We start from the raw sequence: 22,905 nt of genomic DNA, 5'->3' as shown, positions 1-22,905 counted from the left end.
TAAAAACACATTAACTATAAAACAACAAATATTTAATTTTTGCAAGTATAACTCGCGAAGACCGTTGCAACTATTTCATCAGCTGATAGATTTATTGTTGTTCCGGAAATTTCTCGCGTTGCATCATGTGGAATTTCATCAGAACAATTTATTACCTCGATTCGTATAAAAATCAGCTGACTTTAACATTCTAATTCTTTCAAGTGTTAGCTTTCCGACACAAACCGCGCCGTGCTCTTAGAAAGTTAAACACTTAGCTTAGCTTTTCTTTGCTTTTATTGTGAAGATTGCTAGTCGTATTTTCGGCATTTTCGAGTGAAAAATCATCGAGTGAAAACCTTTTAAGCTTTTAACTTTCTCAAACTGGAGCAACGAACAAGATCAAAACTGGCGTCCGCTCTTCACACTAGAATCATGGGTGTTTTGGTAAGATTGTCAAATTAATTTAATACATTTTGTAGTAATTGCAATCATATATTTTATCATAATAAGATCATAGTTCAACTGACATTTCAATCATATTGCATCTGTATTCATATGACTTGGTGGATATGGTGCTCGCCTAACAATCAAAAGGTCACCGGTTCGATTCTGAGAAAAGTCAGCAGCTTTTTGATTATTTGAAACTGGACCCAGCTGTCCCTGATGATTGGGCTTTGAATTAATGATCCTAGCTGATGAAACAGCTGTTCTTAGTCAGTAACAAAGCTACACATAGCATCTCACTTCACTCTACACTCATTCTGTACTCATATTTGGGTTGAAATACGCACGTAGGTGGCGTCCCCATCTCAATGATAGATAATTGACTTGATAATTGAGATAATTTTGTACACAACCAATCAAACATTTGATTTAGTTCTAATTTGTGCCATAACTTGGTATGGGTTGGTCATTATAGATTTGTTTGTGTGTTCTTTAAAACAGATTTAAAACTTGAACCTTTTTCAGTCTAGCTATAAGTTAGGTCTAGTATTTTAGTATGTATTTTTAAGCTATGCTTCCGTTCTGAGGAGGATAGTATTTAAAGATTGGAAGTTGAAATGAGGGAATTACAGTAAGTATGTAATTTAGCTGGATAATGGAGTGTTATTAGACTTTGAATTGTATAGTCAATGATTCCCGATTACCATTTTATGGCCCTCACTCTCCTGTGGATTGCCTATTCTTTATAGTATGAGAGAAGATGGACTTCAATAGCTGGAATATAACTAAATTAGCTATAGTTAGCGCTTTGTATTTAGCCTTGGGAAGAGGAGGTCTTTTAGTTTAATTTAGATTCTATTTAAAGAACAACTAACGGAAGTGCATTCTACAAAAGGAATACAACAGTTTGAGTTTTCTTAGGCGACTGGTTGAAGAAGGCTATATGAATGAAAAATCTTTAACTTAAATTTGTTTTCGTATTGTTCTTGAAACCAAAATAATAAAACGGTGCTGTTTGGCTGATGAAGGGAATCTTGGAAATTTGGGTTTCATTCAAACAGATAATTTAGAAATTTTAGAATTTCAGTAAAAGTCTAAAGGGAAAGTTATATTTTTAGCAAAATATTTAACATCACAACAATGCAACTATGAAAACAGCTGATTTTGTGCGACTGAGTTGTAGCTATTTTATGTACACACAAACTTATATTGCCAAAAGTAATTGTACCACATGAATTAAATATTTACTCAAAGTCTAATTGAAAATCTTTTAAGGTTATGTGACAATAGTTTTAGAGGTTCCTGTTTTCTTCCATAGGATATTTTCGTTTAATAACTCTGAATTATTTGAAAACACAAACGAAATTAATTCTTATCGGTTTTTTGACATTGGAATACAGTACAAAATCGTTGTTGGTTCAAATTGACAAATTAATTGTGATCCATTTTGAAACTCGACAATCCGTGAACATAATTATGTAATCAACTTTAAACGTTGGGAAATAAAAGGCACACAATAAATACGCCCTCTCACGAATCTTATTTATATTTGCATTGTTAATTGTTTCCAAACGAAATAAAAATAAAATGAAATAGACTCATGTTTTCTGCTATATAAAGAACAGACAAAAAATCCAGTCAACAGAAAAAATAAACATTTACAGAGCATTAACGACGCATATCTATGTCAAACAGTGGCTTTTTAGTATCTTTTAGCAGAAATGTCAATGCAAATTAAGATAAGATGGTCCAAATCGAAGCTGATCTCTAAGTTTCCAATATAGATACAGAGGTTATCGCAGGGTTAGCATTTACGTTAGATAGTTTTTCGATCTTACATAACCGAACACGAGTTGAATAACTGGGCCCCCTGCGAAGCTGATTATTTTTTTCTGGGGACAAAATGCTTACATATTATCATATATTAAACATACTCCTTAATCATACTCCTAAGGGAGTATGTTTAACCATACATTTGTTTAAACATACTCCCCTAAGGGAGTATGTTTAATCTATGATATTATTCTGGGTCTTACCTGATTGAATATACTTTAATTATTTTACTGAGTATTTTAAAGTTATTGCAAAAGGGCTCCATACAAAAAAACTTGGTTTTATATTTTTATTAATTGAATTTTAATAAACTTTAGTAAACTTAGTGAGTATAGGGTACTTAAATATTTTTGAATAATTAAAATAGTGTTATGGTGTATTTAACTTTTTTAGGAATGGCACTCATCGATTTTTAATTGTAGAACCTTTGTTTTCTAGTTAACGTTGTCATTATTTCTGGATATTCTTCAATAATGAGGTCATAGATTGTACATACTGTACTGTATAAGTAATTTTTTAACTAAAGTCTGCTTTGACATGATGTCCGTTACGTTTTGTTGTAAGTTTCTTTCACCTATCAGAGTAAATAGATTATGATGGTGTTTTCTTTGGACATTCAATTGTTTGCATAAGGTTACGTTTAAGGATGATGATAAGAATGATAAGGATATTAAAGCAACAAGGGAGTGCGTTCATGGGACAGAAAGACTATATTGCATTCCATATCACGCAACTAAAACTAAATCAATACAATTCATGAAGATCCAAGAAGAACGGATCCTACAGTATGTCTAATCGTCTGCTCCGGGAGTATTTGGCAATCGATGTGAAAAATTGTATATGCACAGCAGTTGACAAAATTTAAAAAAATCTAGAAAAATCGATTTAATGGCAAAGTTGGTCGTGGACGACTGGTTGATTATTGTCATGGCTCATGCCTAATTCGTTAGATTGTATCATCGCCACATTTAATTAATCAACAAACCTGTTGTAATATAGTTTAGAACACAGCAAAATAAGTACTTATTTACTCTTTTAGATGTAAATTCTGATACTGTACTTGTAAAATCATTTCGTAAGTTTCAATGATTTCTTAATATTTTTCATAGCTTATATCACAGACAAGGGAAACAAAGTTTCCTTTGTTTCTTTTGTTTCCTTAGTCAATGCTTATATGCTGCTGTTGAATTTAAACATTTACTACTCTTACTCAGTCGATTTGAATATACTGTACAGTGAAAATAGTACTAAATCACAAAATGTTGTAATTCATTCTCAATAGGTGAATTTTCACCTACATGAAAGATTAGTCTAGTACTTGCGTCTTCAGACATTGTATTCCCTGTGTTATTACGTTTTGTAGGTCTAGTGAATCATTTTTTATTGCGTAGCGTTTTTTTAATGACTTAATAAAAATATAGACCAAATTAGGTTATAAAACCAAAAGGCTTAGAGCTATAGTAAATAAACATTTAATCTGATTGACACGTCTCTTACTACTCAACATATTACAAGTATTAGGATATGAAAGTCAAATAAAAAATTGAAAAAAAAATCATCTGAACCTTTCGCCACAGTTAAAAAAATTGATCTGCAAGTCAAAATTCTGTATAAATGAACACAATCAACCAATCCTGCTAGTTGGGCTACGGCACACGCCATGTGATTATGTCAAATGTCAACAAACAAAACATCAACAATCAAATCAACCCCTTTCACCGCAAGCGACGTAGTGGTGGTGGGGGGATCACCCACTGTTCACGTGCAAACGTCTCGACCAATCAGAGGAAAGTAGGAGGGGGAGACATGTGGAAGAAACTAAACAAACGTCACCGACGCCGACCGGGTCAGTTCAGTTCAGTTTGAGTTCAGGATCGCTCTAGCTCAGAAGCGAATACAACTTTCTCGATCAAATTTATTCCTGTAGATTACATTTTCGACTGTTACTGATCCTATATCCCAGTTAGAGTTGTTCGTTATTCCACAAGATCGCATAGATTTGGTAATTATTTAGCTTTGCGAAAACCGGCCGATCAATACGTTCCAACCCTGACGTTTACGATCAGCTGGTCCTTCGAGGCAGGCGCAAAGGAAACCAGGTGGCCGAACATTCTAGAAGCGACGTTAGCGCTGTGTATTGGAGAAGATGGAGACAACTTCAGAACAGCTGGTCCCAGACACGATCACACCCTTGGCGTTGCAGAGGTTGTGGGCGCGAAGATTGAACGGATCTACGGTACATGAGGAGAGCGACATCATTGCAGAATTGTTGGAGGATCGTGATGTGTTCCCTTCAGCACAATTTGAGGTATGTGGATCCCCGGTTGGAAATTTCACTTTTTTGGGGGTGAAAATCGGATAAATAACGTAAAAGTTTTTTTTTTAATTATTGTGAATAGAAATAAAATCAGATTTTAACATTAACTGGATTATTTTCAGTACACACTGTACTGAAAATTATTTTAAGGCGGCAAATATTTAAAATTATGTTTCAATGAATCATGTCCAATCTGATGATGGATGATATGGTATAAGTTAATCCTAGTTTTAGCGAATTTCCCTATAGGGAAGTAGCTATTACCGTAGGTCTCATGGTAAGACCTAGGCCCGGGACCGATTTACTTTTTCATTTTGATGTCCCCAGAGGCCAAAAACACCATTCGTTCAAATTTTTATATATCTATATATAGAGATATATATATATATCTATATATAGAGATATATATATATATGTGTGTGTGTCCATCCGCACGATAACTTGAGTAATTTTTGTCCGATTTTGATAAAATTTGGTTTGAAGGTGTAAGGCGGGATAAACTCGAACGAGTTCGCGAACCAGCATGATCGGACTATGGGAACGGGGGTTTACGGGGGGTTTTATGGGTAAAAATAGGTTTTTCCCATTTTTTACAAAAAAAAAAACAAATTTTGCAAAATCTTTTCAAACCATTTTGTAGAGCTTAAAAAAACAAATAATTTAGTATATTGAAGTGTTACTATGCGCCTAATGGTTACGGAGAAAATTCCAAAAAAATGTAAATTTTAAATTCCCATGTTATTCTTATGGAGAATGAGTAAACTGTTGTAGTTTGCTTGTTTATGAACATATTTTGATCAAATTTGGAAAATGTTTTTATTTCTTACTAACTATTAACATTTTACAAAAAAAAGTTTTACCCTCCCTGATGCAGCAAACCTAAGTACCTGTTAAAATAATTCTATTTAAATAGGAAATAAATGTTAAATTTTTAAGTAGACATTTTAGTGTAAATCCAATCAGACATATGGAAATTCGCTTAGTCTGCAGGTTTGCTGCGGCGGGGGTATTTTACCTGAGTTCTAACTCTGGATAACAGTAAAACGCCTGTTTATTTGATATTTTTATAGATTAACCATAGTTTTGTGATCAGCTGTCCACATTCAATATGATTCTTAAGTGCATCCCTTAAAGTTATCTCTACAGGATGTAAAATTACACATCTGGTGATTCATTCTTACTGTGTTATCAGCTGGTTAATTAGCCTTAATCATTTCATGTGAAACAGTCCTAATTTTGCATTGTCAAACATATGATTAGTAAATGTAAATAGGAAGCTAAAAGGAGGTGGGAAATGTTAAAGGAGATTTTTAATTGTTAACATCAACATTGGTTGCCAGTGTAAATCATATAGAAAATCTTTTCATTATTATCATCATCGGCTGTATGGTTTCCATATATAATTCTTTCCACATTTTCTTTAACAGGCTAACAACTAAAAGTGTTACTTAAAATGAAAGAAGGTGCAAATACTTTTGTTATAGGGTACTCGTTTCTTTGAGGTGTTCATATTTGATTGCCACTGAAGGTATATTTTTAACTAAACTTTGGGAAAAAATTCAAATTTTGAATTTAAACTCTGAAAATTATAATGAAAGATCCTGATATTTAGTTACCAACAAAAATTTTTCACAATGACTTATTTTAGCAAGAAAAATCTCATCGAAATTTAAAACACATTAGACAAATATTTTTAATGGTTTGCAGCACACACAAACATATATCCAGTTTAAACAAAACCTCAACATTTCAGGAACAAAAACACATTTGATTGTGCAAATGACCAAATACAATTTGACACACACACAGTTAAATTCACAGAAGGTTTATAATACAATAATTTATGACATCATCTTAATAAACACAAAATTTAAAGCTATAAATTTAAAAATTACCTAATATAACTGAATTTTCACTATTTCTCATTGTAAGGAAAAAAATAATTTCAACAGCTAAAAATCCTTTAGACACAAATCTAATTAAAACAAGCTGTAATTAAGATTAGTTAATCTTTAACTGTGCTTTAATTAACGAGTACCGTACCAGAACTACAAAAATTGTGGACATTACTGTAACTAATCTATTTGGCCATTGTTGGGCTACCCAATTACTATTTTTTATTAAACTTTTTAAATGGTACATACACATTAGCGTCGAAACTAGTTTAACCTGCTGAGTAAGGGAGAAAGGTAGATAATCGCAAAACCAGGAGCAGAGTCGCGAAGTTGGCGCCACAACCAGAGGCGTAGTGGTCTGGGATATATATAGAATTCCAGTTTTCTCCTTGAACTAATTATGCATCATGCATCCAATGCACTCTGGTACAGTTTATGTTGAGTGTCTCCTAGAGTATTTTGTCTAAGGACTCGGGGAGTTTCCTCAGAGATTTAGAACTATTTAGAAACATTTTGAAGTGAAAATATTATTTTGTCACATGACAAAATATTTCCAAACAAAGATTTGGTTGAACATAATGCAGGTTAGGTACAAAATTATTTGCAAGTTTTTGCACACCTTAGTTATGTTTCTTGAAAGATTTATGGTGAGAAAAATAATAAAGAAAGAAGTCTTAAACTTGCATGGAATTTTATCTGAATATTTGAATGGCTACACAATTTTTTATAGCCTTAACCTTTTTGTTATAAAAAGTGCAAACACTGTTATAACTGCCCTCATGTCCTGGCATACTTTAATAAAATTTCCACTTGGCTTTTTGTATTAGACTTTCAAAATCTGAAGTTATGTAATCATGGTGGTGTAACCTTTGTGAGCCTTTTGTGATTAAACAACTCCGTGATCAAATCTCTTCTGTTTAACCTCTTTACATTTTTTGAACAATATTTAGAACAAAGGTGCCGGTTAATACACACTTTATAGCTTGATTCAAATAATTTCAACTATAATTTTTTAAGAATTACCGGTACCCAATATTAGGTATTGTGGTGATTGTAAATTGTGTATGTGCAAGTTGCAACATAAAAAAAATCTAAACAACTAATATATTGTTGACCCACATAACCTCTTTTTAAGTGCAAACAGTAAACACTATTTAAAGAGATAGAAGCAAAGAAAGGTCTCTGGTCCATTGGGACAAAAAAATCAAAGAAAAAGTGGAACAAAGAGGTTATCCAAACCGGTTTTGAAGGGAAGGTCCTAATTCAAAGGATGAATAAAAGTCTGGCTTCCAAGGGCATTGCCCCAAGGTCAGGACTCCTAACAGAATACTGATAAGGTTGACCACCCTTGATATGAGGCTTGACTATAGAGACAGACCTGCAGCAGTGAATCATAGACTTTGAGGTTAGATTGACAAGACACACTCTTTATGGGGAGAAAGTACTGGCAAAATGCCATAGGAATTTGTTCAGTTTCAAAGCTTGGTGTAATATCTGCGAATTTGTAATATTTTAAATATCAAACTAAGGCATTTCCTGTAAAAAGTGTTTGTGTCCAATATTTTTCCTCTTTTATTTTAGGGTCAACATTTGTGCTTTACTCTTTGGTACGGCCTTTGTTTATAGTTTGATCGCTTAATTTGTTTTGCATACAAAATTTCTAGTGTATGAGCACATTATGGAGGTTTGGACAAAAATATTGAAAAGAAAACAACTGTAACATTGCGGGTTTGCTTAAACCTGCGGCGCTCTGTAGCATAATAAATTTAGATACGTGATTTTTAGTAAGGATATCAGCAGGCTTACCTGAATGGGAAAGAGTCCAATCAGGCACAAGAAACACAAAACTCTACTTTATATACACAAAACATTAGAATATTTCACCGTTACTGGCACCATTTTCAACTAAAGAAGAGAGAAACAAACAAAAATTGTAAACAAAAACATGCTTTTATATGAACTTGACATTTTAACATTAAAATCGTCTCCAGGTGATTCATAAGAATAATAAATCTGGGAAAGTGGATATATTTGTTTTGGAAGAAAAATTAAAACTGGATTGATTGTAAAATATGTGTTAAAGTCTGCTATAAACTGTATTTATAAGCTAAGACCTAGTTGTTTTTTAGCGTAGACTTTCAAAATGTACTGTGTTGCTAGTTTTACTTGTTTCAATTCCAAGCATTTAATAACATCCTATTTTAACTTAATCATTCTTCTAATCAATTGGGTTTAACAGCATGTTATTTTTTAACTGTATGTATTAGCATAGTAATTTAAATCCTTTAGAATTCACATTCTTTTTACCAAGTTTAAAACACATCGATAAAGTAAAGTAGAAACAATATTTACTGTATAGTTTCCGTTATTAGACATGTTTCAGTGATTCAAGGGAAATTCAAACTCCACTTTACCTTAATCACCTTAGCAGAAATCTGTCGGCGAAGGTGAACTTCATTTAATAATTTCATGAAATTAAACACTTCCCATAATGTTAATTCTTCCTGTATCAGTAATCACTTTTAGAGCTATTTTGAATATTTAGTTTTTTAAGCATCATATCCATTCTGAAATTTGGTGTTTATATATTATAAAAATGTTGTGCAGATGCAGAACTTATTATTTCATTCAGTGATTGTAATACCAGTAGACCATGCCATTTCAATCTAGAGTAGAAGAGTAAAAGAGGAAAATCATTTTAAAGCATTTTACACTTTTCACTATAGAAATTAAATTGGAATATACAGTATTTAGAGATTTGTTTTGAGAAATAATTTAAATAATCAGGCAATACAAAACTAAACTACCTTAATAAATGTTCTTGTCTTTATTACGTATGTAGCCTCACACACAGTGTTGGCAATTGACTAAATTAATAGTAGGGGGCAAAAACTACCTGGAAGTCATGGGGTTATACGAATAAACATTGATTTATTTATCAATAAACCCGTCTAAAAATTAGGGTGGTCTGTCCCCCCTAACAAAGACATAAGGCATGAAGTTTGTGATTTCTTTATTTTAAAGCCTACAGCAAGCTACATCATTGTGTTTCACCAAACAAATTCTAAAATTACAATTATCCATCACACCTTTCAATCTATCAAACATAGAATAATTTGGTACCAACAGTACCAGTGAAGTTATTAGTATTGTATTAACACATTATAAACAACTAAACAATCTTGTAAATGAAACAATGAAAGATGTCTATCAATGGAGTTAATATAAAAATTGCAAATAGGAAATGAACATACCATCTGTTATCAGTGTAGTAATTGTTCATACTGTTATCATCAAGTGCAGTTGACTTGAGGTTAATTGTATGGAGGTTTGTTGTCAAACAATTACGAAAGAGATCTTTAACCATGCCATATCTACACAGAGCTAACACAGCAGCTGTAATTGTTTGAAAGATAACCCATATTGGTCATGCATGTTTTGACTCACTAATGTGTATGCTACCAACCACACAGCTGATTTAATTGTTTAGAAGATAACCATGCTTTACTTGCAATTATTGTGTATGCTACCAAATACACAGCAGCTTTAATTGTTTAGAAGATAACTTAAAACATGTTTTAACTTGTAATTAATGTGTTCCCAGCATGTTATGTGTATGTAGGTTACCATAATTTGGATTAAATTTGTATTATTGCAATTGTTACATGCAGATCTAATTTATTTTAATTAGTAAAAGGGAAAATGTAACATGAAACAGTTGACTTTAGAGTGTTCTACTGAAACATAAAACAATTTCTTAGGAATAAACATTATTATAAGTAAACAACATAGGGTTAATAGTCTTCATATGTTAGAGCAACAAAAACAACAACACAACAACATAACAAGTCCCTTAACATTAATCTCTTGAATTAAAATAGATCTAGTTTACAAAATCCAATCTGTTCGATTAAAAGGAGTATTTACTGCGTGTTTCCAAACTTCTCTTTGTTGATAGATTATGTTTGATTAAAGGTGTTTTCATTACCAGTATTCTCTCTGTGTTTACAATAATCACTATTTCAGTAGTTGAGTGATACTGTGCTTACCTCGTGATCAGAAGGTCTCTAGTTCGATCCTGAGAAAAGTCACAAGCTTTTTATTGAGTTGGAACTTGATCAAGCTGTCCTTGGTTAGGGCTTTTAGTGAATGGTCTCTAAACAATCAGCTGATCTTAGTAAGTGACAAAGCTGCGTCGTCTGATTCATCCAGCAATCACAGGTCTGTGGGTTACAAGGTGTTGTCATCGTAAAAATCTATAATCTATTCTATATGGATAGATTTATGTGGATAATCTACTGTAATTGGTTATTGATAGTGTGTCATTACCAAATGTTCTCCATGGATTGTTTGTTAATACTGTAGTTTGTCTAATGTTCTCCATTGATTGATTATTGATAGTTTTTGTTTACCAAGTTTCCCTTTATGTTCCAGAGTGATGAGACCGTGTCCAAGAGCAGAGCTTGCAGTCCGGCTCCCACCGGCTGCTTCCAGGACGCCTTCCTCTTCACGGAGCAGGTCAGTCATAATATCTTACTCGTAGGAGGAGAGCTTAGAGTAAAAAAACGTATCCTAATGTATTAGAATGATCTATTTATACTTAAATCTTGGATTCTGGAATGAAAAAAAATATTTATAACATAGATAAGCATAATGATATTTTATTCTTTTTTCTATGGTAATACAGTACTGTTAATTGTCAATCTTTTACCCTACCCCATAAAATATGACAAGGAAAGATATTAAAAGTATTTTAATGATTTTAGTCGTTAATAACCCTGAAACACAGCAAAAAATAATCAATTTAAGAATTTAAAAAAGAATTATCTGCAAGTTCTTGTAGTTGTTTAAGACAAACACTTGCTAAAGCAGAACAAACCCCTCTAAGTCATGAGTATTTTAGAAATCAAAATGCTCCCGCAACACCTAATTAAAAACGAATGACTAGGCTAAAGAAATGTTTTAATAAATCACTAACCATAATTCCAACACATTTATTTGAATTTAAAGTAGGTCAAATTTGTTAGAAATGTATTAGAGTTTTTCAAAGAGGAATCAGTGTTGATTAAATGAAGTGATTGTAAATAGGTACCAAAGAAATGTTGTTTTACATTGTAATCATTCATAGCGAATTTATTTGCTCTACCAAACTCTTTTGCTACAAAACCAACTATTAATATTTATTAATATAAATATTTCATCAAAATCTCAAACCACTAAGAATGATAATTGTGTGATTTGCATAAATCCATTGATCAGTGTAAGTAAACACTCCAAATGTTAGTTTGAGAAATTACAGTGCCAGAAGTTGGTGCGAAACTGGGGTAGACGCCAAAGATATAAATAGGATGCAATGTAAGGCAACCCGGAGTGACATGTGATTAAAGACTTGCTTAGACAGCAGACAACTGCGCAGCGGGGCGGGGCATGGGGGGGGGGGGGCAAGGGGTACAGTCGAGGCGCCACATCGTGATTGCTTTGGCTTTCACCTCTAGTACACACAGAATATATTTCTTCACAGTGAAATTTTTTGCAAAACTATAAATCAAAATTCCCGATAAAAATGGTTAATACAACACAATAACCTTTATTTATATTCTGAAAATTTTAAAGTACTTCATAATTAACAGTACACATTCAAATGAAGCGAATCCTTTGTTTTGTCACCGTAGTCTTCACGATCTAATGTTAACTGTGATCCTTTCACGATGGTAATAATTATGTTATGGTTATAAAACATTATTGTTCTTCTAGAGGCTATGATAGATCACTGGTTTGTTTTTGAATAGCCATTCATATACTTTTATCCATTTATTCAATCAAGTTAAAATGTTTGTTGTTGTATTAATAGTCAAAGATATAACTTTAAAAAAATGTTAATATTTTTACTTATTGTTTTGAAGAAGAAACAAGAATCAATGTTTTAATTTTAAAAATCAATCAATTGATGATTTAAGTGTACAGTTTAGGCGACAAGTCCTATGGTGGCGTAAATTTCAAAAATATAATTTTAAGGAATTCCAGGAGGCTAATTGTTATAAAAATCGTTTAAACTCATGAAACTTATAATTCTGCTTGAAATAGTTAAAGGGGTTAACTTTTGTTTTGTAAATTTTTGGCACCAAATTTTGTAAACATTACACAAATTGGTTAATAGTTTGTGCTCAATTTACACTCTTACAGATGGAAAAGTCAAGTTTGCATAAATGACGCTAATTAGTACTGATTTTGTAGCCAATAAGTAGGGTAATTCTAAAAGACTGTAGGGACAAGTTTGCATAAAGACGCTAATATTAGCGTTGTTAGTGCTGATTCGTGAATTTAGTGAACAGCCTTCACATTGGCCGTGTGAAGCTATAATTGTTGGACCGAAAATACATTCTGCGCTAAGAGCCCTGCTTAAAATATTCTCTCACTCTTCACTAGTTATAGCACTAATGTATGTATCTAATTCTGTTTGTTGCCATAAAGGGTATTGGACTGTTCCTTGTAACAAAACATTAAAAATGCCAATGGCGTATATATTTGCAAAACAAAAAAAATTAAAGAAAGAAATGTTTACAAATGTTAATTTACCTTTGACCATAAAAATTGTCAAAAATAATCTAATGCAGACATATTTATGTATTCATTTTCAAAAAACATGTAACAATGAGCCATAAATTTACAGTAATTAATTGTTTAGTCTAAAGGTAAACCCAATAGGCCTAATAAATTCCCTGTTGATAAAAACAATTTATCTAGAAGAATGCAGGTGAAATATTTATATTCAGAGGATAAAGAATCATTGAACTAGAATTTTTAAATGATGTAAGAAAAAGTCCATTCAAGCATATAACTACTACAAGATAAAGCGTAGAAAACCGATTCATTAGTCCAAGGACGTGTGATGCATTTTAGGAAGCCGCCAAGTTCTGATTGGGTCTCTGAAGCCTTTTTGAAACTAGCGAAACAAGCAAATGAAGCGTAACAAAGTGGTTGGAACCCTCGGGACTTTAATTAAAAATGGTAGCTTTATCGTACGTAAAAAAAATAGGTATAGTATGATAGAAACATTATTGTTGTAAAAAGATTTCAATGGTTTAAATCTATGCACTGTATATTTGTTAAATTAAGAAAAAGTATTAAAATTGCATCCTTGTTTGTATAAACACAAATTATGTATGGGTAGCAAAAATTAGAAAGAAAATACACCATAAAATTGTGCTGTCAATTAACTGAACCCCTACTCATAAAATCAGTTCCCATTGGCAAAGGTAACCATTCACGCTAGTACACAATGTTCAAGCGACATTGAGTAGGTGTGCGTCTAACCTTCCCAAAATAAACCTCGTTGTACTTAGTGCAAAAGACTAATAGCTAACTTGCGCTGCCAAAAAATAAGTGCGCCAAACGTTAGTCTGGGTTCAAACATAAACACAATGAGTTGCGTTGCCGTTCTTCTCATAAGAGCTGTACGTGCACTTTTGTTCACGTAGATAGTTTCCCTTTCCTTTAGTTGCTGGGATTGACTAAGCTTACGGCTAATTTAGAAAAATCTAGTTTGAATACTAATGAACAGAATATTTTAATGGCTTTTTTAATGGTTCAGGCGTTTTATGAAGAATGATTCTTAAGTAGTAAGGTTAGAGAGTTTGTTAATATCTTTGTATATTTCTACCTCTTAGTCGTTTCTAGAGTTTTAAAATGAATACACTAGCTATATTATGAGAATTTTATAACTCAGAGAAAAATCGTTACCAACCACTTGGGTATTCTAAATATGACCAAGAAAAAAGTTAAGTAACTGTAAGTGATTAGAAAGCAAAACCATTCATCAAATTAACTATGAATCATCTGATATTTTGAATGTTAAGTTTCTCAAAATATGATTCAATTTTACTCTACAAAAAGAATTACCTCATACCTTTGATCATCGATCATAATGCAACCATTTCTTGTTTCAAGTAGGTTTTATATGTAACCAATTCTTTCTGTGTAGGACCAGAATGCAGAAGTGCCGGGACTCTGCTGTCTTGGGCCGGTTGCTGTCTGCAAGGCAGAACCGGCGCGGGTTGTGTTGGATGGAGCCAGCTTGAAGGACATCCCGGCGCTGTACCGTGTCCCGGCGCCGGCACTCCATGAGCAGCTGGTCGTTGGAGTCTGGGTGGACCCCAGAGTTACCACCGGGTACAAGTACCGTGTCCGCCCTCTGGACCAACAGGTGCGTACCGGTTCAAACCGTTTACTAAAATTTAAGTTTTGTTAGTCAAAAAATATTGGAATCTTTAGGAACAAGTTTTAAATTTGCCTCAGAATAAAGTTTTAAGGATTGCGGTCGGAATAGTTGAGTCACATGAAATGCAAAAGAGTTCATCCTGGCTAAGAAATGAAAAACTTTAAAAATACAATGTTCTAAAAAAATTTAATATTTAATTTCCAATTAACACTAACAGTGAAATATTCTAATATTTGTTTATTGATTTCTTGTGCCAGCGTGAGCTCTTTACCCTTGAGTTAAGCCTACTATCCCAATCAAATTTGTAAAATCTTGAGTCTTTAGGACCATCATTAAATTCAAAAAGTAAAATTGTAGGTTTCATTTACTTGTTAAGTTACATGAACCTTGCCAGGAATGCTATAGTTCGGCCGCTTAGAAAGCGACCTCCTCCAGCATTGGTTTAGCGTTAGCACGCAGGTGGTTTTCTAAGCGGCCAAACTATAGTGTTTTTAGCCCTGTGTTACTTTAGATAGCATAGGCAAATTTCTAAGCTGTGTTGGGTAAAGAACCCAAAAATGGATTAAAGTTAAGCGCTATACGTGTGACGAAACAGCTGTTTCTTAGACACAACAATACAACCTAAAATCCCATCCTTAGATTTTTGCATTCATCGAGTCTTGAATCGGTCTGACTTAAGCTTTATGTTTCACAGAGAGGACACTACATGTTCGGAGGCCGAGCGCTCGCGTTGCAGAACATTGGTCGCGGCTATGCTCGTCGCTTTACATTCCAACCTGATGAAGGCAAACTGAACGACAACGAGAACTACTTCTGGTCCGACTCTCGACCCGACGGGTTTGCGTTTGAGATCGAGGTTATCTCTCTTGGGGACAAGTTCACAGTGTTTGATGCGAACAACGTCGCCGTCGCCATCTTGGAAGTGGTGGACGCCAAGGTAATTGGATATACTTTGTCGTTATTTGATAAATAGTTAAGATAGTTGTAGGAAATAACTTCGTTGAAGTAAACCCAAAATGGATGTATTTCAAATTCTCGTTGGTTTTGTTTTCAAACATATGGTAACATTGCATTGCATATGGCAATGTTCTTGGTAAAGTAATAATAACAAAAAATATTTGTATAAATATATATAATATTAGTAGGATACCGTACTATAGCCATCTTAGTAAAAAATAAGAGGTATATTCTTTAACAAATGTTGGTATTATTCTATTAATTTACATTTAACTATCAGACACCTTGAAATTGCAAAATGCAGCCACAGTACCTATGAGTACATTTTTGTTGATTGCATAAACTTCTCCAAAGTTTATAAAGATGAGGAATATGACGATTTATTCCAAGTTTGTTACTCTCTTTTGGACATTAGCATAAAATAAAACACTGTAAATATAAACATTTTGTGTCTCTTAGTAAGCATAAGTAGCAAAAGGAATTAAAAGTCCAGACAGTTTGTAAAACAAGAATTACAAAAGGGCCATTTCAGTTTGGAGGATTAAATTTTTTCCCATAATGGAATTTCTACAAGAACTTGATTGTTGCAGGCCTCCCAAGAAGAATTGGACCACAAGGTTCTCAAAGACGGAACCATCCAGAAGATGGTGAGGGTTCGTCTGTTGGTCAAGGTGGAGTGGTTTGAAGACTGCGGAGCTGTTGTGGTTCCGGTAAGTTTATTTTACAGTTTATTGTTCTTAAAAGAGGAGCAATTGTTTTTTTTTCTGTAAGTTTCCTTTACAATATGTTGTTCTTGAAAGCAGAGTAGTCATTTTAGACATAATAGTCATCAAAAGACAAATTTGTATACTTTAGCTTGTTAGTTTTAGTGCATGTTTATTTTCGTTGTGCAAATAAAGCTACTTTGCTTCACTGGCAAATTGAGCTTCCTTTTAACAAAATTAATTGTCTTTTATCAGATTTCTTTTTTAAAGACAAAACTATACTAAATCATCATCAATAAGTATTTTTTAGTTAAACCTTGTATATTAATATTATAAACTCAAATTATTTGTACAAAATTATATTACTGGTTCTAATTGCCGATGTCCACTTATTATTTTAAACTTCATTATTTGTTACAACGTCCAAAAAAATCAATCATCCAGAAGTACAAACTTGAAATCATTGTGTATTTCGCATCGTTTACAAATTTACTTAAGTTATAATCTATTCTACAGATGAGCGGAACTGCCACAGCTATTCGGGACAAGAAGGGAGGAGTTGCTCGGGTGACGGGTGTCTCCCGGGTGATGATCGGGTCCCACCCAAGGAAGGGTTTCACCCTGACACCCGGAATCAACAACAAGGAGAGATCCACTGTTGTTCACGGAGTCAGTATCGGAGACGTTCCTACGAGATACACTGTCTTCGGACTTCAACCCTACGAGATGCCCGTCATTGGTGAGTTGACTTAATCAGTCTTATCAATAGTCCTGGATAGTATAACGATTCCATTGATGTACATGGACCATTACAGTTTTGAAACTACTAAGTGGATATTTTGAAGTGGTCTGACTAAATAATATCCCTTGGCTTTGAAATGCACAATTTCTGTATCATTTGGAAATTAATTACTGTAGTAAGCAAATATATTCAAACTGATATATTAAAAATTAAATTAAATTTGACCCAAGACGGTGTCAAATTGACTTTCTGAAAAAAAAACATAGCCTACAGATTACCATTTACAAGTATTTTGTATTGAAAGGACGTTGGAGTAACTTTTCTCAAAAGTGATATTAGTACAGCTGAAAAATGTACCTATAGCTCTGTTTAATGAAGTCAAGTTGTTAAATTCCCTCTATCTAATATATAAAATTCTCGTGTCACAGTGTTTGTCTGCAAACTCCTCCGGAACGACTTCACCGATCGTTATGAAATTTGGTGTGTAAATTCTGTAGGTATGCGAATCGGAAGTAAACTATTTCCCGTTTCGAAATTCTTAAAAGGGCTCCGCCCCAGTGGCTCTGGAGTTTCCCATGTTAACCTTATGAGAAATGGAATTAATGAATCTTAACAGCTGTTTCAATTAAACAAGTTGGTTCTGTTCTATGATGTTCAATAGCATTAAAGTTACAAGGATTACCAACAGGGTGCAGCACTATTATTTCTTTTACATTTATGACAACAGCTAATTTGCAACCAAAAGGTGAGTGAGCGTAGCGAACGAACTTCAACCTGGAGGCGAGTGAGCGTAGCGAACGAGCTAACCTGAAGGCAAGTGAGCGCAGCGAACGAGCTCCAACTTAAGGTGAGTGAGCGTAGCGAACGAGCTCCAACCCAAAGGTGAGTGAGCGTAGCGAACGAACTTCAACCAGGACGTGATTGAGCGATGCGAACGAGAGAGGCGAGTGAGCGTAGCGAACGAGCTAACCTGAAGGCAAGTGAGCGCAGTGAACGAGCTCCAACCTAAAGGTGAGTGAGCGTAGCGAACGAGCTCCAACCCAAAGGTGAGTGAGCGTAGCGAACGAACTTCAACCAGGACGTGATTGAGCGATGCGAACGAGATCATCTTGAAAATTAAACGTAACGGTACTTTCTTTCCATCGGTCTGTCTTAGGGGAAACCTATAACTTAGGCGATACGAAGTTCGCCGGGTCAGCTAGTTTCCCTATAAAAATAGGCATTACCGGTACATTATTGTGGTTTCCTTGATAATCTATTTCATGTCATAGCATTTAAATTAACAACATTTTCTCAATTTACTTCCCATATACATTTTAACACTAATAACTTTCTCTCTCAACAGGAACATACATCGACCCCAGGATCATGCCTGGTTTCGAGTACCGCGTCCGCATGGCAGGACCTCCTCGCAAACACTTCTTCCAAGGCAGAGCGCTGAGGCTTGTCAGTGTTGGGGCAGGTTACGGAAAACGCATCACTTTCGCTCCCGACGTTCTCAACGAACCCGAGAACTACTTCTGGAGTGACACTCACCCAGATGGTTTAGGCTTTGAGATCCGAGCGGTCCACGTAGGCCAGAGGTTCCACATCTTGGCCGGAGGTCTGTACCTCGGAGAAGCTCACGTGTTTAGAGCTGACGCCGCTCAGTATGAGGAGAAACAAGAAGTGGTGAGTGTCCTTTAGTCATCTGATAAAAGTTTTGATAATGTTATAATTTAATTAGGTTTTAAGTATTGTTGTTGATATAGCAGGATTAACTGAATTGGAAAGAGAGTTTAATAAAGAATCATTAAATTGCATAAACATTAAACTTATTTGGTATTGACTTTGTAATTATCTCCTTCTTGTTATCTTATTATTTCACACTAGTTTTGTTTTCCATACTGTTTTATTGTAATGGCATTTTTAAAAGTTTTTTTTTTAATATAAAAGTTATTCACTTACTGGACCATGATACAATATAAAATCAGCATTTCACATTAATTTGGTAATATTAAAGTCAGGACACCTTTTGTAACTCACAAACAATTTCAGATCCGCCAAAAAGACGGCACGACCATCGTGAAGTATGTCCACGTCGATGTGACCTGCCACGTCAAGATGGATACGACGCGCGCCGGCGTGCCAACCACATGCGATTCCCACACCATGCGAGTGTCTGGCACGGCAGTGGTGGCGCGCAGGCCACGCCAGTCTCGCGCAGACCTCCTCAGAGTAGAGAACATCGGTCTCGACTCTCAACTCAACTTACTTTTCGTCATCCAACAAGCCGAGCTGACCTTCCACCCTGTCTCTCGTTAATCGTTGTCCGAGAGCTTCTCGTAGCTGTTCAAGTCGATGTCTACCACTACGGCTGACTCAACCGTAATTGCAGTAAGATCGCGGAAATTACAAAAAATAAGACTGAATCGCTTTTGTTACGTTGAATCATTTTGTTATGAAGTAAAAATATTTATTCTTTTATTTGGAAAATGTAACTTGTCGATAACCTCGATTGTTTCAATCTTGGGGCCTTACACCTTGGAGCTATTGCGAGTAATCAGTATTTTATAGTGGTAAGAGTTAAGCTGATGACAGTATTGATTTTTTTTCAGAATACTGTGGTAATGGGCTCAGCTTTTGATTTATGCTTAGATTTCGTTCCTTTAATTGGACGACACTTTTACATTCAAGCTGGTATTGTATTGTTACTCGATTTCAGTGATTTCTACATTTTATTCCATGTATACCTGATTTGTTAGTACACATAATACTGAATAAACTAATACCATACTGACGATTGTGTGATTTTTATCCTTTCACTTGACAACTTTTACTTATTTATAGTAGAAGTTATGGGTAAAACACATGTACAATTATGGCATTCACAGGTCACCTTGTGGATTTATCACACTATCATTGTCATTGGCCACTGTTGACAACTTTAACATGGGGATGGAATGTCTACAGTCGAGACCACGAGAGTGCAGTTGATGGAGGAGCCTATTTACCACATGACTTTGAAGGAGCCAATGATGACAGTGCAGTGTTGCCAAATCTAATAATACCAACTACTTTGAAAATATTGTTTAGTATTTTAATTAGTGTCGTCTGCAAGCGATATGGCAACGTCGCACTAGCCTTGTCTTGTGATTGGTTGCCGTCAACTGCAGACTCTCGTGGTCCCAACTTTAGTTATAACATAGATATAACGTACTCCCTTAGTAGATTTCTCATCCTTATGGAACAGCTGAAGACAATTTTATTGTTAGTTCTGTGCGGTTTATGTAGAGGTAGTTTTGTTTAAAATTTGTTTCCCGTTATTACAGTAATTTAAAACCTTGTTTAGCCAAATAATACGATATAATCATAAACAATAACTTGTGCCCTAGTTATATAACCAAACAGTAAAGCACAAATCAAGAAATTAACCCTAAAATAATAGGATAACATTTCGTTTACACTAACGCCAAGTGTCACCAAACATGAACTAGACACGAAAAACGTGCTTCAAAATGTACAATGGGATGAGAAATCTAATTGTATTGGTTAGTCTATGGTTATATTAATAGTCAAAGCCAAAAATCAATACTAATACCTTCTGTATCCAATAGTCAAAGCTAATACCTTCTCTAGTGAATAAATCAAATCAGCTGAATAAAAAGAAAGAAAAAAAATTACAGCCTGTTGTTTTTTTAGTCCCATGAAACTTTTTTTAAACTTTAACTTTGATCACCATATTATTTTTACATTTTACACTAAAATGAGTGTTAAAACTTAGTCGTTATTTCCTATCTTCGTTGGACCAATAGAGTTGGTTTCTTTTGGCGTTCATCCACTTTGTCAGATCATTATTTCTTAATTTATGAATTTAAATTAATTTCTCCTACTTGGTTGTTCTTCAAATCCTTAAATTTAGTTTTATGTGTAATTTTCCTATACTATGAGGTATGAAATCCACCTCAAAACATATGTTCTGTAGTTCTATAACTCTTTTTAATATTAATTGTTGGTTGTGTCTGTTTTTGCTTAGGTAGGCCTCACTAACGAACTGAAAAAATGTTTTTCTTCCGATTGTCAGGTTTTAATTTCTTATAGATTATTTCTTTATTAATAATTTCAGATAATTTCTTATATTATTATTTAGATAAGATACTTGTTTTACAGAAAAAGGCAATAAGAATAATGTTAAATCTAGATTATAACGAGTCTGTAAAGCAACATTTTGTCAATTTGAAACTATTAACTGTGTTTAGTTTGTACGTACTGGAATGTATCGTACATGTAAAAAATAACCAGGAAAAATTTAAAACGCATTGTGAAACCCATCAATACAACACAAGAAACAAAAATAATATAGTTCTACCGAAACCCAACTTAGAAATGTATAAAAATAAGCCCTCATATGCCGGTGTACAGTTTTTAAAGTTAATACCAAATGAAATAAAAGACATTAAGGATAAAAAAAAGTTTAGACAAAAACTTAAAGAATTTTTGATAGAAAAACCCATTTACTCAATAGATGTACTTTTTATGAATGTATACAGCTATAGATAGTTTTATTTTCTGTATTTTTTGTTTAGGTTAAGTATTTGTACATAGTAATTATAAGCTTGACACTATTTATTGTACGTTTTGTACATAATATAAATAAAGATAATTTGAATTTGAATAGTGGGAGCGAATTCCCAAGTACCGTTTTCTCCATAATTTTGGTTGAAATTACAATATCGATTAATCATCAAAATTTCCACCAACACTTATTAATGTGTACACATTTTAATCCAAGCCTGAGTGGTACTTGAGTTTCTAGTAATAACGTGTTAATCCTCCAATGACTAAAAGTTATTAGCATTGAGTCAAGTTGTTATTCATCATGAGAAGTTCCGTGGTTGTACTTCTGCTGTTGCTGACACTTACGGCTTCGCAAGCCCAACGAAGCTGTTTGGCACACAATCAACCAGTAAGTTTTAAATATTTGAATTGTTTAGCATCCCTAAAAGTTACCTATTCTATTCATTATTTTGCATTATATTTTACGAATATTCTTTCCTGATAGCGAAAATCTCTAAACGACAGGTGCAAAGTATGTGAGAAATATTTACTGTTGTTTTTCCTTATTTTTTACCAACCTTTCATTTTATGCTTACAATTATACTTGTAAACATGACTACTAAAAAAAATAAAAACGTTAAGATTTGATTAACACATTTTCTACAGTTTAAGACAAACTGTGACTAAAACTATTGTTTGATCTATGTGGGTAATTCGGTTTTTTTAAACTAATTGTTGAAAAGCTTTCTAAAAAAAAACTTGCAAGGCTGCTTTTTTACCGATAAATAAATTTGTTTCCCAACTTGTACGGTTGAGGAAAAAATTCTAAATGAAAAAAGAAATATTTCTTTACTCAAGCAGTATTTTTAATAAATAAACTTGTTGGTTTCACTCTAGGCAAGCTAGGCTTAATTTGGTACAATTGAAAAAAAAACTTAAATGCTTGTCGCCATGGACCTACTGGTATTTGCAATAATTCAAAGACAGTTAAGTTCTTGTTGTTTTTTTGTAAATACTTTAATACTTTATTTTGAAATGGTGACCATACGAATGTAGGTATTTTAACCCAAGTATGAATGGAGATGAGCGTAGGATGAGTGGTGCGATCTTGTAGTCTTGTTAGTGACTAAGGCCGACATATTTCTTAGACACAGCTGTTAATTAATAGCCCATACAGCCAATGGCAACTAAGGGACCTACAGTTTATAGTGGAATCCGAACCACATTTTTTCCTTGTAATTAAAGAATTAGTCTAATTATCAGGTTAGTACTGCGGA

At 33.8% G+C, this 22,905-nt stretch overlaps 1 protein-coding gene across 2 annotated transcripts; it reads left to right on the top strand.

Moving 5' to 3' along the window:
- Positions 1–215: 215 nt before the first annotated feature.
- On the top strand, positions 216–19,871 carry LOC129004288 (uncharacterized). 2 transcript variants are annotated; one of them, XM_054432817.1, is made up of 8 exons: positions 216–426; positions 10,906–10,989; positions 14,453–14,674; positions 15,384–15,626; positions 16,237–16,356; positions 16,867–17,089; positions 18,438–18,763; positions 19,130–19,871. In XM_054432817.1, the coding sequence occupies exons 1-8, from the start codon at positions 415–417 to the stop codon at positions 19,394–19,396; spliced, it is 1,497 nt and encodes a 498-aa protein (XP_054288792.1). In that variant the 5' UTR covers positions 216–414; the 3' UTR covers positions 19,397–19,871. The 2 variants fall into 2 exon arrangements, with proteins under 2 accessions (XP_054288792.1, XP_054288791.1); XM_054432816.1 differs by lacking the exon at positions 216–426 and adding an exon at positions 4,103–4,567.
- The last annotated feature ends 3,034 nt before the right edge of the window (positions 19,872–22,905 follow it).

This window comes from Macrosteles quadrilineatus, unplaced genomic scaffold (assembly GCF_028750875.1).
Source record: "Macrosteles quadrilineatus isolate MER2022 unplaced genomic scaffold, UCM_ALF_1.0 Scaffold_9__3_contigs__length_116548681, whole genome shotgun sequence".
Lineage (NCBI taxonomy): Eukaryota > Metazoa > Arthropoda > Insecta > Hemiptera > Cicadellidae > Macrosteles > Macrosteles quadrilineatus.
The sequence above is the reverse complement of the archived record's forward strand: the minus strand, read 5'-3'. Positions and strand labels throughout refer to the sequence as shown.